The sequence below is a fragment of the Hemiscyllium ocellatum genome, chromosome 5, assembly GCF_020745735.1.
Source record: "Hemiscyllium ocellatum isolate sHemOce1 chromosome 5, sHemOce1.pat.X.cur, whole genome shotgun sequence".
In the NCBI taxonomy this organism is placed as follows: Eukaryota; Metazoa; Chordata; class Chondrichthyes; order Orectolobiformes; family Hemiscylliidae; genus Hemiscyllium; species Hemiscyllium ocellatum.
In genome coordinates this window covers 40,202,519-40,223,812 of record NC_083405.1, presented here as the reverse complement: position 1 = coordinate 40,223,812, position 21,294 = coordinate 40,202,519, and the positions used below count along the sequence as shown (strand labels likewise).

Sequence of the window (21,294 nt, the reverse complement as noted above, 5' to 3'; positions counted from 1 at the left end):
GCGGCCCCAAATCAGTCCAATCCTCAAGAGGACCTAATATTAAGTTCTGGGTAAATGTCTATCAGAAAGGAATTGTCACAGAACATCTTTAACTCATTGTTTTCGAAAATTTAGATTGCTCAATGATGAGATTTTTTTTTAAATGGTGAATACGATTAGAAACCACAGGCTGCATCTATTGCAATGTTTGTTATGCATTTCTGCTTTTTGGGAAGCACTAAGTATTAGCAATAATGCAAAAAAAATTCTTGATTTTTCAAACCACTACTTACACTTTTTAAATATGAATCACTGTGTCAAAGCAATAATACAAACTATCAATTAACATCGGAATTAACTTTCAGCATGAAATACATCCTTCCTACTTAGACGTAGATTGTTCGACAGCATTGGCACAAAAACTGCGGACAGCAACAAAGCTGGGCTCATTGCTGAACGTGTTTCAAATCATAAACTAACTTCGTGCATTCTCTGAGGCTACAGGATAAATTGACAACATTTGGCACACCAAGGCCATTAAACACAGTGCAATCCCAGCTAAGAGCCCAGATTGCATAGTACAGTAAACATCTTAGTTGTGCTCCATAGATGCAAGCTGTGAAATTGCTTTTCAGCAAATGATCTCTGTCCTCCAAACCAAAAACAAAATGCAAAGTAATATCGAATTTGCATGTTTATAGTAAATAACTCAATGTCTGGGAGTGTTCACCGGCCCAACATTTGATTCTAGACCTTCTACTATCTACCTCCCATACCTTGGGATTCTCTCTCCAACTCCCTTTCCTCCTATGAGACCGCTCATAAAACCAACATTTCTTAGCTTAGCGTCAGTGATTTATCCTGCTTTGGCTCAATGCCCATGCCTGTATTACAGCTGCATGAAATATTTTGGGACTTTCTCCAATTTTAATGGTGCTTCTGAATGATAACAGGGTGGTAATAGTAGGGGATTTTATCTTTCCAAAATTAGAGTGGGACTGCCATAGTGCTAAAGGATCGGATGGAGAGGAATTTGGTAAGTGTGTACAAGGAAATTTTCTTATTCCATACCAGAGAAGGAACAAAAAGTGAACTACTCTTGCAAAATAAGTCAGGGCAAGTGACTGGGGTGTTGATGGGGGAGCACTTTGGGTCTAGTGATCATAATTCTATTAGTTTTAAAATAGTTATGGAAAAGGACAGTCCTGGTCTAAAAGTCAGAGTTCTAAATTAGAGGAAGGCCAATTTTGAGGTATTCAGCAAAAACTTTCGAAAATTGCTTGGGGGCGGATGTTCCCAGGTAAAGTGAAGGCTGGAAAGTGGAAAGCCTTCAAAAATGAGAAAACGAGAGTTCAGAGACTGTCCCTGTTACGGTGAAGGGCAAGGCGGGCAGGTATAGGGAATGCTGGATGACTAGAGAAGTTGAGGTCCTGGTCGAGAAATAGGAGGTGGCATATGTCTGGTATAGACAGCAGAGATTGAGTGAATCCCTAGGAGTATAAGGGTAGTAGAAGTATACTTGAGAGAAATCAGGAGGGCAAAAAGGTGAGACGAGATAGCTTTCGCAAATAGGGTTAAGGAGAATCCAAAGGGATTTTACAAATACATTAGGGACAAAAGTGTAACTAGGGAGAGAATAGGGCCCCTCAAAGATCAGCAAGGCTGCTTGTGAGTGGAACCGCAGGCAATGGATGATATGAACCATGCATTTTGCATCAGTGTTTACTGTGGAGAAGGATATGGAAGCTAGAGAACTTTGGGAGATAGATGGTGATGTCTTGAAATAAGGAAATTATTGGAAAAGATCCTCAGGGACAATTTAGAAGCAAACTGACTTATTAGCATTAGACAGTATGGTTTTGTGTTGGAGAGGTTATGCCTCACTAGCTTGATCAAGTTTTTTGAGGTGATGAAAATGATCGATGAGGGAAAAGCAGTTGATGATGTCTACATGGACTTCCGTAAAGCCTTTGATAAGGTCCCTCGTCGCAGACTGGCAGAAAAGATAAAGTCACATGATGTCAGGGTGAGCTGGTAGGATGGATATTGAACTGGGAGAAAGAGTTTAAAAGAGATGTGCAAAGCAAGTTTTTCACACAAAGGGTGGTGAGTGTCTGGAATGTATTGCCAGAGGTGGTGGTGGAAGCAGACACAACAGCAGCATTTAAGAAGCACCTGGACAAATACATGACTAGGAAGGGAGCAAAGGGATATGGATCCTGTAAGACAGTAATAGTATGTACAGTAAAAATATGACAGCACAGACTTGTGAGTACTGAAGGGCCTGCTCCTGTGCTGTATTGTTCTTTGAAAAGTGTTCATATTACAGACAAGGAAGTGTTGGACATCTTAAATCGCAAGGTGGATAAATCCTTGGGAGTGGGTTTGGTGTATTCTAGAACTTTGTGGGAAGCTATGGAAATGATTTCTGGGCCCCTTGCTGAGATATTTGTAACATCAATAGCCACAGGTGACTTGCTGAAAGAAGGCAGGTTGGCTAACATGATGCCATTATTTAACAAAGTGGTAAGGAAAAGCCAGGGAACTATAGACAGTGAGCAAGTCATTGCAGTGTATTCTGAAGGACAGATTTACATTTATTTGGAAAGGCAAGCACTGATTAGGGATACACAACATGGATGTGTGTGGGAAATTGTATCTGACTAACTTAACTGAGTTCTTTGAAGAAGTGACAAAGAGGATTCATGAGGGCAGAGCAGTGGATGTTGTCTGTATGGACTTCAACAAAGCGCTCAACAAGGTTCCACATGGTAGACTGATTAACAAGATTAGTTCACATGGAATGCAGGGAGAACTAGCCATTTAGATGCAAAATTGGCCAGAACACAGGAGACAGAGGGTGGCAGTTGAGTGTCATTTCAGATTGAAGGCCTGTGACCAACACTGTGTGACAGCGATCGTTGCTGGTCCACTGTTATTTGTCATCTATATAAAATATTTGGATGTGTGTATGGGAGGTATGGTTAGCAAATTTGCAGATGACACCAAAATTGGTGCTGCAGTGGACAGCAAAGGTGGCTACCTCAGAATACAATGGGTCATTGATAACATGGGTGGAGAAGTGGCAGATGGGAGTTTAATCTGGTTAAACATGAGGTGCTGCATTATGTTAAGACAAATCAGGGCAGGAGTTAAGGGCATTCCTGGGGAGTGTTTCCAAACAAAAGACCTTGGAGTGCAAGTTCATAGTTCCTTGGAGGTGGAGTCCATGGGTAGATAGGGTTGTGAAGGTGGCGTTTGGTATGCTTGTCTTTATTGGTCAATGCATTGAGTATAGGAGTTTGAATGTCACGCTGCGGCTGTACAGGACAGTGGGGAGGCCACTTTTGGAATACTGCATTCAATTCTGCTTTTCTTGCTATAGGAAGGATGGTGCTAAACTTGAAAGGGTTCAGAAAAGATTTACAAGGATTTTGCCAGGGTTGGAGGGTTTGAGCTATAGGGAGAGAATGAATAGGCTGGGACTATTTTCTGTGGACCATCAGAGACTTAGGTATGACCTTATAAAGATTTATAAAATCATGAGGTGCATTGATGGGGTGAACAGCCAAGTTCTTTTCCCCAGGATAGGGTAGTCCAAAACTAGAGAGCATAGGTTTAAGACGAAAGGGGAAAGATTGAAAAGGGGGACCAAAGGGGCAATTTTTTCATGCAGAGGCAGCTGTGTGTATGGAATGAACTGCCAGAGGAAGTGGAGGAGGCTGGTACAATTACAACATTTTAAAGGTGTCTAGATGGGTAAATGAATTGGAACGGTTTGGAGGAATATGGACCAAAGCTGGCAAATGGAACTAGATCAATTTCAGATATCTGGTCGGCATGGCTGAATTAGACTGTGCTGTACATCCGTATGACCCTAATAATATTCATACTATTTGCAGTCTTTGCCCATTTCTGAAATGCCAAGTTTGCCAATTGAGAAAGAAGAATCTCCTGATAAGGTTTTCATTTTTCTCTGACTCTTGCACATCCCCAGTTTTAATCACTTCATCATTGCCTTTAGACCACTGGGTACAAAGCTCTCGAATTCTCTCCCTAACTCCTCTGCATTTCTATGAATGTTTTGAAAAAACTTGGTTTTTAGCCAAAAGTTTTGTATATTATCCTTGTATCTTCTTACCTGGCTCAGTGTTAAACATGGTTTAAAAATATTCCTTTAAAAACTCTTGGAATGTTTAAGCAGTTTAAGGGCACTATTTGAAACCAAGGTGTTGGAATTATGGTCATCTCCTAATTATTGTGTAGCCAGCAGTATGGAACAATTAATTGCTGTGGCTAAAGCTCAATATCATCCTTGAAAAGGAGTAGGAGCTACATGGAAACCCAGGTTTGGCTTGCTGTTGAGCTGCTGGATAACTGATCGGGATGGAGAGTGAAGCATAGAATTATAGAATCCCTACTGTAGGCTATTCAATCTGAGTCCACACCAAAGTATCCCAAACAGACCCAGCCCCCTACCCTATCCTTGTAACCCTGCAATTCTCCATGGCTAAACCACCCAGTCTATACAATACTTGGACACAATGGACAACTTAGCATGGCCAAGCCACCTAACCTGCACATCTTTGGAACAGGAGAGGAAACTGGAACACCCAGAGGAAACCCATGCAGACACAGTGAGAATGTATAAACTCCACACAGTTGCCAGAAGGTGGAATCGAACCCAGGTCGCAGGCACTGAGGGAGCAATGTGTGAAAAGAAGTCAACACATCTCAAAACTGCCATTCCCTCCTAAAATGCTTTTGTCCTTGTGACTGGAACCTGGAAGTCATTCTACAAATGATTTTGAGTGGGGAATAATCAACAATGACACAGAATAACTGTGATGCAAGGACGTCTTATGCCACGCCAGGTAGTTGTGTAGGAGATGGAAAAGGGGAATTTCAAGGCCAGGTGGCTCTTCAACCTCTGCAAATCCAGCGGTGATACCAGATAAATTGGCAATAAACTCTACCTGCTTTATTTCTGGCAAGAGAGAATGAAATGCACCTAGATTTCTTGGAATAGAGTTTCAGTAACAATGGACAAACTACTGAATTATAAGCTTGTCCATCAGAGACAAAACAACACTCAGTGCCAAAAACTAAAATGGAATTGAATTTCTAACCTGCACCTTGAAACCTCTCTCTACTTGTTGAATGCTATGGAGAGATTATCTGCAGACTTCAATTAAAGAAGTAATTCCAAATTGTGATCTGTTTCTCCCTCTGAAATTCCTTTCCAAATTCTGTGTCCATCTATAGTAGGCAGGGTGTACAAGAATTTGGTCCTAACCCTGATGACATTGATGTGGTTTCCCCAAAAGACTTTTGCTATTAACATTCATTACATAACAGTATAATATTTTACCCTATATGAGGAAGGAAGACAATATTTTTTAGGCTACCATACACACAATTTTTTGTATAATCAGTAACACAAGAACAATGAGTTTATTGTTGGTTTAATGAAAACTAATAAAATTGACAAATATCCAATTCACATTTCCATTGCAATAGTCAAATCTCAAAGCAAAACTTATAAAGTACATCATGAACATGAAAATTACAACATTTTCAAGTAAAGTATATCCAGGAATTAGTACTCAAGTATTAAATGCATTATCTTAACAAAAACTCAATAGTTAGATTATTCACTATATGCAGGTTTATACAATGCAGCTTCACATTTTAAAAGTGTGATTACTTAGCTTTTAAACCAAGCAAACTTACAAACATGCATGCTGCAAATTTTATCTAGCCATTTTTTGGATAAATTTTCTCTCGATTATTTCTTCCCAATAAGAAGGTTACATAAACTGAAACACAGTAGCCACAAATGCAGCTAATTTTTTAGGAAAACAAGACAGCCCATAACTACCCTGCTGGAAAATCTACTGCTGTAGATCAGTAAAATAGTGAACACAGGCATTGCACCTGCCAACTGCAATGGTCTGTTCTTCCCAATTTTCTTCAGAGAGTACTTCTAATCAAAATGGAAATGTAGAACTTCTGCTGCACTGTTTTCATCCCCACAGCAAACTAGAAATCAAAAGTGCAGACAATTAAATTGTGAATGCAACTAAATTGTACACAAATAAACAAAGACTGTTCTGATTAAATGACTGTAATGAGGTGCAGTTACGAAGGACTGGATATGCAACCTTGTGTTAACAGTTAGAAGATAATGGATAGGAGACATTTGGAGCAGTGTCAACTAACTAAGCAAATTGACTTACAAAATATAGGAAACAGAGAGCTATTGTAAAGATACATTTTTTCCCCAAGTTGGAAGGTATAATGTACAGTTCCACAAAGAGAGGTGCAGGTACAGTTCTAATTAACATTAATAATTTGAACTCAGGAACAAGCAATACAATATCAAATAGCAGTACAACAGAAGAATGAAACAAAAGGACATCAGAAAACTTGCAGACGAGACAGTTACACGGTAAATTAACTTTAACAGCTACATGCGAGATGGTGCACTTCGGTAAGAAAATTAGGAACGTCAGCTGCATTTTTGCAAATAAGAATGTGAATGAGACTGAAGAGCCAGGAAAGCTAAAGGCAAGCAAATTATCTGATTATTGCAGTTCAGCAAAACATTTAAAAATGAAAACAGTCCACTTGGATTTAGTTGTAGAGGTGAGAGGTAGGCCAACTGAAAACTGTATGAAGACTTTTTTTAATTAGCTAAGAGTATTGAAGTATATGAAACCAAGGCAGGTGAATGCAATTCAGATACAGCTCAGCTGTGATCTAACTAAATGGCACATCAGGCTTGAGAAACTGAATAGCGTATCATTGAATTCACTGCCACTAGAATGAAGCAATTAGTATCTCTGATTATTTCAGCCCACTGTTTTACTTCAAATAAGCAGGCCATGACTGTTAATTGTACATTTCATCTCTTCGGTTAAAAACAAGGACTGCAGATGCTGGAAACCAGAGTCTGGACTAGAGTGGTGCTGGAAAAGCACAGCAATTCAGGCAGCATCAGAAGAGCAGGAAAATCTACGTTTAGGGCAAAAGCCCTTCATCAAGAATAGAGGCAGAGTGCCTGCAGGGTGCAGAGATAAATGAGAGGAGGGTGGGGGTGGGGAGAAAGTAGCATAGAGTACTCTATGCTCATTTCATCTGTTCTCCACAGGAGAAACAGCATCAAAAGAGCATTCTTCAGAATGAGGTCAGGAGCACAGGCCTAGCTGTGAGAAGACAAATCTTAACATCTAGCCCACTCTGCTCAAGTTGTGGGGTATAACTGAGAAATCATAGAACAACTGATCAAATAATTAATATTTCAATTTCTCCATCTTAGGGCATTCAACTGCGATCAACATGAAAAGGCCAATGTGCAACCTCAAAACAAAATTATCTATTATGATAAGTAAATACAGAAGTTTTATAAAAATAAAAGAAATTCAGATTGTAGTATTTTTCCTTGTCCCTGCATATTTTTGTTTCCTAAGAAGGTGACTGCTTTTCTCCCAAAGTTCTTCATACAAAACTGAAGTATCTCCACGGAAGTGTCCCTTTGTTTTTATTCTACAGAGGATGTATTTAGTTTCTGCCCAATGGTTCCAGACGAAATGCCGTGTAGAAAATCACATAGCAGGACCCCAGCTATTCACAATATATGTTAATAATTTAGATGTTGAGAGATTCTATTTAGTTCCATCATTTGCAGATGACACAAAGTTGGGTAGGAGGGTGAGCTGTGAGGAGGGTGTAGAGGGGGTATTGCAGTGTGATTTGGACAGGTAGAGTGAATGGGCATATGCATGGCAGGTGCAGTATTTTGCAGATATGTGTGAGGTTATCCAATTTGGTTGGGAAAATAGGATGGGAGACTGTTATTTGAATGGCTGTAAATTGAGAGAGGGGAATCTTCAAATGAAACCTGGTCATCCTAGTAACTGAAAGTAACTGTGCAAATGCAGCAGGCAGTAAAGGCAGCAAACTGCATGTTATGCTTCATAACAGAGAATTCAAATACAGGAACAAAAATGTCTTGTTGCAATTATACACTGCGTTGGGTAGGCCACACCTGAAATAGTGTACAGTTTTGGTCTCCTTATCTTGTTATGAAGGGAGTGCAGCGAACACTTACTTACCAAACTATATCCTGGGACGGCAGGACAGATTTATGAAGAAAAATTGTGTCAGTTAGGATTCACTGGAATTTAGAAGAATGATAGGGGTGGGCGATTTCATAGAAGCTTATAAAATGTTGGGGTATCCAGACCCAGAAGACAGGTTAGATGCAGAAAAGATATTCCCAATATCAGGGAGTCCAGACCCGGGGTTACAGTTTAAGAATAAGGGGTAAACCTTTTAGGACAGAGAATGACAAAAAGTGTCTTCATCCAGAGTGGTGAGCCTGTGGAATTTGCTACCACGGAAAGTGTTTGAGGAGGTAGATACAGCTCATGGCTAAAGGGAAAAGGGGATATTGGGGGGAGGGTGGTATTAGGGTATTGAGTTCAACGATCTGCCATGATCATATTGAATAATGGAATAGACTTGAGGGTCAAATAGCCATCTCCTGCTCCTAAATTCTGTGTTTCCATATAACTGACAGAAGGACTTTGCTCTTGTCTATCATACAGATGGCTCAAAGTCAATAGGAACAGATTTAAGTTAGAAATGTAAGAATTATTAAAATGTAGAGCAGGCTGGTTAGTGGAAAGAGGGGTTTCCTAAACTGCCAACGCCACTCTGCCTGCCATACAGAATGGTGAGAATGACAGTTGTGAGCTTTAACTTCCTGTAGCAGCATCACTGCAGCCAGAGACAGCTAAATATTGTCTTGAGCACAATATCCTATACAGAAGACTGAAAAGGAAAAAGAATAAGCAAATCAAAAAAAATTCCTTTCTCAAATAACTTTATCCACAATGTCAAAACAATCAACCCAAGACTGAAGCCCGTGTGATCAATCTGCATACCATCTTAAGCTGAATATATCAACCATGTTCAATGAATAGTTCAACAATTTATTTTAACAAACGGTTAAGAACAGATATGAGGCTGATGGGTATTGGCTGCAGAATCTTAAGATGCCATGGTTAATTTCATTCAGATTTGCTGGCTTGGCAGATAACTGTGCTAACCACCCACCACCCCCCCACCCCAGATTTGGTGGCTTGGCAGATAACCGTGCTCCCCCCACCAGAGCCCAATAAGTTATTTTCTTCGCAGCTATCATATGGCTTTTGGACATCCATCAAAAATTTCATATAAGTAATACAAATAACATGATATTTATCAATTCTTTACTAAATAGCCACGGATGCTCAATACACCCATAACTCAAAAATTTAATTATTGGAAGATCCCAGGAATTTTCTTTTGCTTACAAATATTTTGGCTTATATTCTTCAGCAAAATTCCCTAACAGTAAGAGCAAAACAAAAATAGACAATTAAAAATGATAAGATGAACTATTTCTCCTTTTAAGTTTCCCTACTTTGCCCCATCTCTCAATTTTTTTTTGAGATTCATATCAGGCAAGTACTATTTTTCAGAATTCATTTAACATTAATTTTAAAATTCGCTTTTATGTATTAAATCTCCATTCTTAAAGAATTCAACTTGTTACAAAACGGTAGTCAAGTGGCTAAGTATATGTTCAGAGAAATTTTCAACCAATTAAGTTTCAGGGTAACTGACATACAAATATACAAAATAGGAGCAGAAATTGACGCCTCAGCCCTTCAAGCCTGCTCCACCATTCTATAAAGTTCATAGTTATCTGTTTGTCTTTCAAATACCACATTCCCATCTATCCCTCAAACTTTGGACCCTTTGCCTCACAGGAGTTCATCTTTCTCGGTCTTAAAAATATTTACTGATTCCAACTCATCGCTTTCCAAGGCAAGGAAAAGCAAACACCTCAAACAAAAGATTATCCTCATTTGTCGTGAAAGAAAGAGATGCCTCTAATTTTGAAACAGTTGCCCCTTTTCTGAACTGACCCTTAAGAACAAACATCCTTATCATACCCACCTTGTCAACACAAATCAGGATCTTTTACAACTCAATCAAGTCACCCCTCTCTGTTTTAAATTCCAGTGGAAACAAGCCAACATTGACTAATCTATCGTCATAGATTAAGGCCTCAAATGAATCTAAGCTTCTACTTCCAATGCATTTACATTCTGAGACCAAAACTACACACAATATTCAAAATGTAGTTTCAGCAATGTCCAGTACAGCTGAAGCATAATAATATATTTACACTTATGTTTAGTTCTTCTCAAAATAAAAAATAGAATCCATTAATCTTCCTAATTACTATATAGGAATAGAAATAGGCTATTCAGCCCATTCACTCTGATCCTCTTTTCAGTGAGATCATGGAAGATCTGATAATTCTCAATCCCACTTCTCTGCATTTTCCCCATAACCCTTGATTCGCTTCCTTATTAAAAGTTTCACCCTTGAATACACTTAGGAAAAGGTGAGGACTGCAGATCAGAGTCGACAGGATGGTGTTGGAAAATCACAGCTGGTCAGGCAGCATCCAATCTCCTCCTCTCTCTACAAGTTCTCCTACTCCTTGAATATACTTAACCCAGTCTCTACAACACTCGGTTATAAAGAATTCCACAGAATCCCTACCCTCAGATGAAAATCCTCATCTCTTGCCCTTATTTTAAGATTGTGCCTTCTGGTTCTAGACTCTCCCATAATGGGAAACAACCATTCCACATCCATGCTGTCAAGTCCTATTAAGAATCTTGCATGCTTCAATAAAGTCACCTAATTCTTCTGTAGCTCAATGAGTCATGCACAATCTACTCAATTTCTCAAGACAGTTCCTCCACACATGGGATCAACCTCAAACCTTCTTTTGACTGCTTCCAATACTAATAAATATTTCCTTAGATAAGTAGACCAAAACTGTCCACAGTATTCCAGGTCTGGGCTATCTCATGCTTTGGATAGTTTTATTAATATTCCTCCATTTTATATGCTTGGAGATAAAGGCCAACATTACATCACGTGCTTGATTACAGTACCTGCATACTGTGATTCATGAACACAAATATCTTTGCAACTTGACATTCTGTAGTAATTATCAATTTAAATAATATTCTGCTTTTTTTCCTTTATCACATTATTGGAGTATTTCAATTCATGACAAGTATTTTGACAGCTTCAACCATTCCACAAGATAGCTCAAAGAACAAATACGGTCAAAACCAGTTTTCTTAATAGCAATGAGTAGAAGGTTAATTCGGTGTGATAAAGATATACAACATTATCACTTGGGGTTTAAGTTTTGATTTCAACACTGCAAAGGTAGTCCTTTAAAACAAGTCAGAAAGTCAACTGTTATAGCACCCTAAATGTATCATTTTCAAGAAAACTCAATTCAGTTAAGGATACTTGTGGTGTTAAATGACAAAATGGTTATGCAATTTGAGTTTACCACAATGGAAAAAACAATCGGGGCCATTAGTTTAGATTTGATTTCAATTCAAAATAATCAAGAAATCAGATTGAAAAGAGAAATTTCATTAGCATAAACAAGCCATATTTTCTGATTACGAGAACAACTTCCACACAACAAAAGTTTGTGAAGTGTACAAACAGAGTTGGTACAGAAGTTTCCAAGTTGATCAGAACTTGTTCAAAAGTGTTCAAGTTGTCCGAATTAAAAGGATGTTTCGGCTACCAGAACCAAAAATAAGTCATAAAACCATCTCAGTCATTCAAGAAGAACTGGAAAGAGTCAATTGAGTAAGAAGTTAATTGTGATATTAGCGATATTTGTCTTTAATCATAATATAGTCAAGTGGGGAGATTATGCAGCAGTCAGAATTTGAGATTTAGTGGTCATAGATAAAGAGGAGAGAAAAAGGAATGAAATGATTAAACCAATTAACAGAAATAAGAGACATGTTAACAAAACATTGGAGTATAAGGCAGGTTAGGAATTATATCCCAAATGAGCACTCTTTACACAGATGCAAGAAATATAAGGAAAAGATTGAATGATCTACTGCATAAATTCAACTTGGAGGGTATGACAAAAATAAATTCAGAGAATAGACAAGCATCAGAACAGGCAGAGATTTAAATTGGAACATCAACTTTTGTGCTGATGGGAATAAACATAAATCAGATATACAGTGAAATTCTTGAGAATGTGCCATGATAGTTCTGGGATATATTATTGCAGAAACTAACGAGAGGCATTCCACACACAAATTTGGTTTTGTTCATTTTAAATAACAACTTTACAATGTGTGAACATCTACCAAGTAACAAACATAACGTCAAATTCAGTATCGTGGTTAACCAGAAGAAACTTAAAACATTCTAAAATTCAAAATTTGGGTGAGGCTGACTTTAATGTAATGAGATGGACTTTATGCACAATAAACTGGGCAAGTCTGCTAATGGGTAAAACAATAAATAATAAGTGGGACATGTTCAAAAAAAAGAACATTAATAGGATGTAGAATTAGTTCATACACTGAACAACTAGAGCTCTACTTGTAAAAAGCCACACTAAAACCAAAGAGGAAGAGGGAAATAAAACTAAGTAAACAAAAATAAACAAATCCTGGCAATTGACATCTAATTTGACAATCATGCAGACAAAAAGGACAACATTAATTTCTTCTAAGTGGCAACAGAAACAGGTTTTTCTCTTATAAAAACGACATTGACAAATTTAAATTAAATATAAGAGACTATAATTACTTAAAACTACTCAATAAGCTAGAAAGCCAAAGGGATGATAATGTCAGTAATGCCACCCAACAGCAGTCTCAAGATTAGTATTGATGTGGTGAAGATGCTTCTGCTTCTCAGATAGAACAAACAGAGGGACCATAAATGCAAGGTAATCAGAAATAAATCCCATGGGGAACTTAAATAAACTGACTCTTTACCCAGTGTGGGGAATATATTACAAGGAGTGGTGAGGCAGATGGCAATGAATTTAAGAGGAATTAAGTATTCATGAGGGGAAAAGCAATAGAAGAGTATGTTGCTGTTCAGGTTAGAAGAGGAGAGTTGATAGAAGGCTTATGTGCAGAATAAATTGAACAATTGAGTTGAATAGACTGTTCCTGTGTTGGACATGTGATACATTAGCAGTCTGTAAACAATGACAAATCTGTTACAATGAAGCACTAGATAGAGAAACTAGCTATTATGTCTGTTATAACCTGTACAGAATCGAGACTAAAGTAATTCCAATTAGCAACTTCGTCCAAACACTCGGTAGGATTGAGAAATCACTGCATGAAGTGCAGATATAAAACAACTTTTTAATCACTCCAAAAGTAAAATGCATGCAACTACAACATCATGCCACTTTATCGAAAATTTAGGAGAATTCATACGTAATGTTACATCTAATTATTTTTTGCAGTACATGGCCAATTCTTTTAAGTACAAAATCCATTTTAACCTTTTTATGTAATTGCACACAGGGAACAACTTAAAGAGGCTGACTTGTGCATCACCCACACAAAGTTCTGGGTTACTGGAGGCTATGCAGAGAACAATAAGTACATTAAATTGAGTGACCTCGCCAGTTTCAGATACCTACCTTAGAAGGTTGGGTTCTGGCATGCCTGGGTCGCCACCTCTCCTAAAACCTGCAAGAAAATAAGTATTTACAACAAATCCAAATAGTCAATGACAAACATGAAATATAATTAAATCTAAGTACAGCAATAAGGTAGATTTACTGTCTCCATAATACAGCAGAAACTTCATACTTCTTCAGTCAGAGACCAATGGGCAACTAAAACATTTATTATATACACTGGCAAACAAGATTACAGTAATCAGATTAGTCTCTATTTGAAGTACATAAGGATTCATGCGCAAACCTTAAACTCCACTGATGCAAAAAAACAAGAAAACCTTTTGATGTCTGAATATATCTGAAACACTCATGGTTTCAGTCCCATTGATCCCTGATTATATTTTTTATTTTGCAGAAGTGAGCTGTACAGGAGATTATCACACTGTATCTTCATCCCTAGGCGACACTACATACCTAATGCAATGAGGTCTCCTCCACTGGAATTCAAAAGACAGGTCATGTATAAAATTAGCTTGACTAAAGCCAGTGGATACCTATGCAGCAGCACAAAACATTTGTTTTTGAAGAGTGCTACCATTTTGTCAAAGGGGCAACATTGGAGCATGATAAGTGGAAGAATTCGAGACTGGAGTTATCTATGAATGTCAGGGTGAAGGCATAGCTAGAATTGTACGGTACCTCTCTAGTCATGGTCTAACTTAGTTCAATGCAAATTTACCACAAGTTCTTCACTTTTCAGTTCTTTCTTAAACATTAACTTTTAAAAAAATTATCTTGTTAACGTGTGTCACTATTCTTTGTCTTTAGTATTTATACTTCCAGATCCCTTTGCTCCTTTAGTAAAAAGTGAGGTCTGCAGATGCTGGAGATCAGAGCTGAAAATGTGTTGCTGGTTAAAGCACAGCAGGTCAGGCAGCATCCAAGGAACAGGAAATTCGACGTTTCGGGCCAGAGCCCTTCATCAGGAATGAGGAGAGGGTGCCAGGCAGGCTAAGATAAAAGGTAGGGAGGAGGGACTTGGGGGAGGGGAGATTGGAGATGTGATAGGTGGAAGGAGGTCAAGGTGAGGGTGATAGGCCGGAGTGGGGTGGGGGCGGAGAGGTCAGGAAGAGGATTGCAGGTTAGGAGGGCGGTGCTGAGTTCAAGGGAATCGTCTGAGACAAGGTGGGGGGAGGGGAAATGAGGAAACTGGAGAAATCTTAGTTCATTCCTTGTGGCTGGAGGGTTCCCAGGTGGAAGATGAGACGCTCTTCCTCCAACCGTCGTGTTGTTATGTTCTGGCGATGGAGGAGTCCAAGGACCTGCATGTCTTCGGTGGAGTGGGAGGGAGAGTTAAAGTGTTGAGCCATGGGGTGGTTGGGTTGGTTGGTTCGGGCGTCCCAGAGGTGTTCCCTGAAGCGTTCTGCAAGTAGGCGGCCTGTCTCCCCAATATAGAGGAGGCCACATCGGGTGCAGCGGATGCAATAGATGATGTGTGTGGAGGTGCAGGTGAATTTGTGGCGGATATGGAAGGATCCCTTGGGGCCTTGGATAGAAGTAAGGGAGGTGGTGTGGGCGCAAGTTTTGCATTTCCTGCGGTTGCAGGGGAAGGTGCCGGGAGTGGAGGTTGGGTTGGTGGGGGATGTGGACCTGACGAGGGAGTCACGAAGGGAGTGGTCTTTGCGGAACGCTGATAGGGGAGGGGAGGGAAATATATCCCTGGTGGTGGGGTCCGTTTGGAGTTGGAGGAAATGACGGCGGATGATACGCTGTATACGGAGGTTGGTGGGGTGGTAGGTTAGAACCAGTGGGGTTCTGTCTTGGTGGCGGTTGGAGGGGCGGGGCTCAAGGGCAGAGGAGCTCCACCGCATCTCCTCCACTTCCCGCTCCTCTGCCCTTGAGCCCCGCCCCTCCAACCGCCACCAAGACAGAACCCCACTGGTTCTCACCTACCACCCCACCAACCTCCGTATACAGCGTATCATCCGCCGTCATTTCCGCCAACTCCAAACGGACCCCACCACCAGAGATATATTTCCCTCCCCTCCCCTATCAGCGTTCCGCAAAGACCACTCCCTTCGTGACTCCCTCGTCAGGTCCACACCCCCCCACCAATCCAACCTCCACTCCCGGCACCTTCCCCTGCAACCGCAGGAAATGCAAAACTTGCGCCCACACCTCCTCTCTTACTTCTCTCCAAGGCCCCAAGGGATCCTTCCATATCCGCCACAAATTCACCTGCACCTCCACACACATCATCTATTGCATCCGCTGCACCCGATGTGGCCTCCTCTATATTGGGGAGACAGGCCGCCTACTTGCAGAACGCTTCAGGGAACACCTCTGGGATGCCCGAACCAACCAACCCAGCCACCCCGTGGCTCAACACTTTAACTCTCCCTCCCACTCCACCGAAGACATGCAGGTCCTTGGACTCCTCCATCGCCAGAACATAACAACACGACGGTTGGAGGAAGAGCGTCTCATCTTCAGCCTGGGAACCCTCCAGCCACAAGGGATGAACTCAGATTTCTCCAGTTTCCTCATTTCCCCTCCCCCCACCTTGTCTCAGTCGATTCCCTTGAACTCAGCACCGCCCTCCTAACCTGCAATCTTCTTCCTGACCTCTCCGCCCCCACCCCACTCCGGCCTATCACCCTCACCTTGACCTCCTTCCACCTTCTCATATCTCCATCGCCCCTCCCCCAAGTCCCTCCTCCCTACCTTTTATCTTAGCCTGCCTGGCACCCTCTCCTCATTCCTGATGAAGGGCTCTGGCCCGAAACGTCGAATTTCCTGTTCCTTGGATGCTGCCTAACCTGATGTGCTTTAACCAGCAACACATTTTCAGCCCTTTGCTCCTTTACCCCATTTCAATTCTTCTTTCTCTAATATACAACCTCTATATTTTCTAGCCAAAATGTAAGGTATCACATTAATCCATGCTTACATTTGCCAATGTCAATTGCAAAAATTTCTGAATATCTTTTTGCATTTTGTTACAATTCTCTGCAGTATTGAAAATGCCCTCCAATTCAGTATTATTACAAATTTGGAAAGTGGTTTTGATCCCAAAGTCTAAATTGCAACGACAAATTGTGAACAATCGTCCGAATATTGATTGCGAACTATCATTTCCCATCTGATGTGTTGAGTAACTACTCTCTATCTGTATGGCTTTTCTATCTGAAAAGAAGTAGCATCCTATGCTACTATTCTCTAACTCTGCATTCTTTAACTTTATTTATTAGTCTATTATGTACTTCATCAAAGGGCTTTTTAAAATAAAATCGATAAATTATACCTATAGTATTACCCTGCTTACATATGCCATTTCTGCTTGAAATTTTTAATGAAATTGGTAAAACACCATTTGCTCTTTGAAAATTCACTGATTATCTATTATCGTATCAAGACATTCTTCCATTCTTTCCTTTAGTACGAATTCAACATTTTTGCTCCAGTGTTAAGCTGACGGGTCTATAGCTCCCTGGACGTGTTTTATTTTCCTTCGGAGGGGAAATTGTGGCCTTTGAAGAAGGAGGCCATCTGGGTTGTTCGGTATTGGAACTGGTCCTCCTGGGAGCAGATGTGGCAGATTCACCAATACCTAACAACCCAGATGGCCTCCTTCTTCAAAGGTCGCAATTTCCCCTCAGACATGGTTGACGATGCTCTCCACCGCATCTCTTCCACTTCCTGCTCCTCCCCCTTGAACCCCGCCCCTCCAATCGCCACCAGGACAGAATCCCACTGGTCCTCACCTACCACCCCACTAAGCTCCAGATACATCATATCATCCTTCGTCATTTCTACCACCTCCAAACAGACCCCACCACCAAGGATATATTTCCCTCCCCTCCCCTATCAGCAGTTTGGGAAGACCACTCCCTCCATGACTCCCTCGTCAGGTCCACACCCCCCACCAACCCAACCTCTCCTCCTGGCACCTTCCCCTGCAATTGCAAGAAATGCAAATCTTGCGCCCGCACCTTCCCCCTCACTTCCCTCCAAGGCCCCTAGGGATCCTTCCATATCCATTACAAATTCACCTCCACACACATCATTTACTGCATCCGCTGCACCCGATGTGGCCTCCTCTACATTGGGGAGACAGGCCGCCTACTTGCAGAACATTCTGAGAACACCTCTGGGACACCCACATCAACCAACCCAACCGCCCCATGGCTAAACACTTTAACTCCCCCTCCCAATCCACCAAGGACATGCAGGTCTTTGGCCTCCTCCATCACCAGACCATGGCAAACGACGCCTGGAGGAAGAGCGCCTCATCATCTGCCTAAGAACCGTCCAACCACAAGGGATGAATGCAGATTCTCCTCATCATTTTCCCTTCCCCCACCTTATCTCAGTTCCAACCCTCGGACTCAGCACCGCCTTCTTGACCTGCAATCTTCTTCCTGACCTCTGCGCCCCCACCCCCTGGCCTATCACTCTCACCTTAACCTCCTTCCACCTATCGCATTCCCAACGCCCCTCCCCACATTTTATCTTAGCCTGCTTGGCACACTTTCCTCATTCCTGAAGAAGGGCTCATGCCTGAAATGTCGATTCTCCTGCTCCTTGGATGCTGCTTGACCTGCTGCGCTTTTCCAGCAACACATTTTTCAGCTCTTGTACTCTTTGCCCCATTAATAAAACCCAGGAGACGATATGCTTTACTTACTGCTCTCTCCATCTACATGCCAGATCAGTGCACAGAGACACAGGTCCCTCTCCTCCTACATCTTATAACATAAAAGCAGAAGTTGCCACTTGTCACTAGTCAGTGACCAAACTCAGCTTCTAATTAATAGGTATTGCTTGTGACACCTATGGATCAGAAGGCCCAGGTTTTAGTTCCACTTGCTCCAGAGGTGTGCCATAACATATCTGCATATGTTGATTAAAAATATATCTAATTAGTTATTAGGGCTGTCGTGCAGTTGTAGTGTCCCTGCTTCTGGGTCATAAGGTCCAGGTTCAAACCCCATCTGCCTTGGAGGTGTACCATAACACCCAAACAGACTGATTAAAATCACTAACTAGTTAATACAAACTAATGTTTAATGAATTTATTAATTTACAGGAAATATCAATGACTGTAAAGCCAGAAACTTGCCAAATTATTTACAACACCACAGAGGACACTTTCTGTAATCAGTAATCTTATAACAGTCTTGTACAGTACATTGTACAATCGAATGTTTTACATTACAAGCTAATAATTCCATTATTCAATTCATCAAGATAACTCAACAGAAGAAAGAATACAATGCTCACAATTTATGTGTAAGACAGAATATTGTTTCAGGATACACAGATTGAATGAAGGATAAAGTTATTGGAGTACATTTTTTACTGCAGTTATAAAAGACCAGTTAAAGCATTGCTTTCGCTCCAGATTAGCAGTCTGTACTATATTAGCTTCAAGGTTTAGTTCTATCCACTCTTACAGATACACAGATCTGCTCTCCAACATTAACTTCCCCAGTACTTTGAGAGCAGGCAGGAATTTTGACAATCTCAAAACATTTAAATTAACGACATAAATTTATTAGGTGCCAAAGAAACTTTCTAAAATTCTTTTTGATACAACACAATAATAATCTAGGCACTTTCCAATCCAAACAGTACAGGACTGCCTCCTAAAGGATGTTTCACATGGATCTGCATGAGAGATTTTCTCTGTCAAGTTATACTGCTGCACTTGAGCAGTTGCAAAAAAAAACACCAAGAGACAACTACATCCTTAAATACCATCAGAAAAATATCAAAAATAATATGCAACATGAAATCGCATATTGTCATTAACAAATGGGATCAGGCAATAGGAGTCTTCACTGTTTGTGGACCCAATTCCAAAATGAGTCACCAATTAATTTCTAAAAGTCATGCAAGTTACAAAAAATTCAAATAAGGACTAGACATCAAATCACGTGTAGTTTTTAACAACATTATTAATAGAATAAAGCTGTTTTAAATAACAGTGAAGGAATTTATAAAAAGCTCCCTAATCTGTTTTGTTCCTGTTTTTAAAACTGCTGAGTAAGGAGTAGCAGTTTTTTTTTAAAGAGAATGTCCCATGACATGATGAAGATCACTTCCATGATGGGTCTTGGAATTTACCCAAGAGAGTGACAGCAGCCAACATTTCCTTTTTCCCCACAAATCACAATGTCAGTTATCTATAAGAAGCTACTTCAAAGCACCAAGCATTACTGGGACTTGAAGACAGAAGATATGTGTGTAGATAACTTCTTTAATTTATGGACGTGATATAGCAATGCAGATTTAATGATAATATTTTACTATAAATATTGTTTTATCAATTAACGACTGTTGGGTTGTAAATTGAGCATTTTACTACAATTGTTGGTGCTTTATTCAAGGACTCCGAGATAATTACAAGCCTGAGGAGTGTTTCTTTCCCATTATGCATCAACTTGAGTAGAACAACAAATGCTAGAGATCAACAATGTTATCCATCTAATGCAAGGAAGATCTGACCAATTTTTAAGCAAAGGTGTGAATCAGACATTGAGACACTTTTTTAAAAAAAAAGTTTATATTAATGTGTCTGATTAAGGGGTAATCATTTAGAACAGGAGACAAAAATCTTCATTCAAAAGCTTGTGATTCTTTGGAATTCTCTATCCCAGGGGTTTGTGGATGCAGAGTTAAATATATTGAAGACAAGGAATTAAGCTCAAGAAATGAAATTAATTACCTCTGTTCCTTAATTTCTTATGTCTATATTAAACTGGTCTTCGAAATATGGAAATAAATTGTTTTTTAATTCCTTTACAGGATGAGAGCATCACTGGCAAGGTCAGTATTTATTGTCCATCCCTTATTAAGGGTCAACCACATAACTGTGTGTCTACAGTCACATAGGCCAGGCCAGACCAGACAAAAATGGCAGTTTCCTTCCCTAAAGGATGTTTGTGAACCAGATGGGTTTTTCTAGCAGGTAAAAAATGAGGTCTGCAGATGCTGGAGATCACAGTTGAAAAGGTGTTGCTGGTTAAAGCACAGCAGGTTAGGCAGCATCCAAGGAATAGGAAATTCAACGTTTCGGGCATAAGCCCTTCATCAGGAATGAGAAGAGTGTGCCAAGCAGGCTAAGATAAAAGGTAGAGAGGAGGGACTTGGGGGAGGGGCGATGGAGATGTGATAGGTGGAAGGAGGTCAAGGTGAGGGTGATAGGCCGGAGTGGGGTGGGGGCGGAGAGGTCAGGAAGAGGATTGCAGGTTAGGAGGGCGGTGCTGAGTTGAGGGAACCGACTGAGACAAGGTCGGGGGAGGGGAAATGAAAATTTATAATGGATTCATGGTCATCATTAGATTCTTAATTTGAGATTTTTATCGAATTAAAGTTCCACCATCTATCGCACCTTCGGCAATGGCAGGATTTGAATCCAGGTCCCCAGGACATAGCCCTCTGTATTAATAGTCCAGTGATAATACCACAAGGCTATCACCTCTCCATAAATTTATGGCACAGAGATCATTTGGCCCATGTTGAAAAAATTTTGGATTCTGTGGACTTAAGTTCTTTTGGCTAGAGTGCAACATGCAGCTTTGTCAAAGGCAAACAGATAAACCCTCTTAACTCACCATGAAAATATACAACCAACTTTAAAAAAAAACTTTGCCTATTGCTTCTTCCATTTTTAAAAAACTATGCAAACATTAGTCTAGCAGAGAATGTGAAAATAATAGTCAGAACCTCTGCTATTTCTCATTCTGGAGGTC

The 21,294-nt window shown here is 40.3% G+C and overlaps 1 protein-coding gene across 1 annotated transcript in view; it reads right to left on the bottom strand.

Annotated features, from left to right (window-relative positions):
* Nucleotides 1-5,494: 5,494 nt before the first annotated feature.
* tomm7 (translocase of outer mitochondrial membrane 7 homolog (yeast)) overlaps nucleotides 5,495-21,294 on the bottom strand; it is a 28,716-nt gene continuing 12,916 nt past the window's right edge. The window contains exons 2-3 of the mRNA XM_060825411.1: nucleotides 13,556-13,604; nucleotides 5,495-6,021 (exon numbers count right to left, since the gene is read on the bottom strand). Of these exons, the coding sequence (XP_060681394.1) occupies nucleotides 6,006-6,021; nucleotides 13,556-13,604 (65 nt within the window). The 3' untranslated portion in view covers nucleotides 5,495-6,005. The remainder of the gene's footprint in view (nucleotides 6,022-13,555; nucleotides 13,605-21,294) is intronic.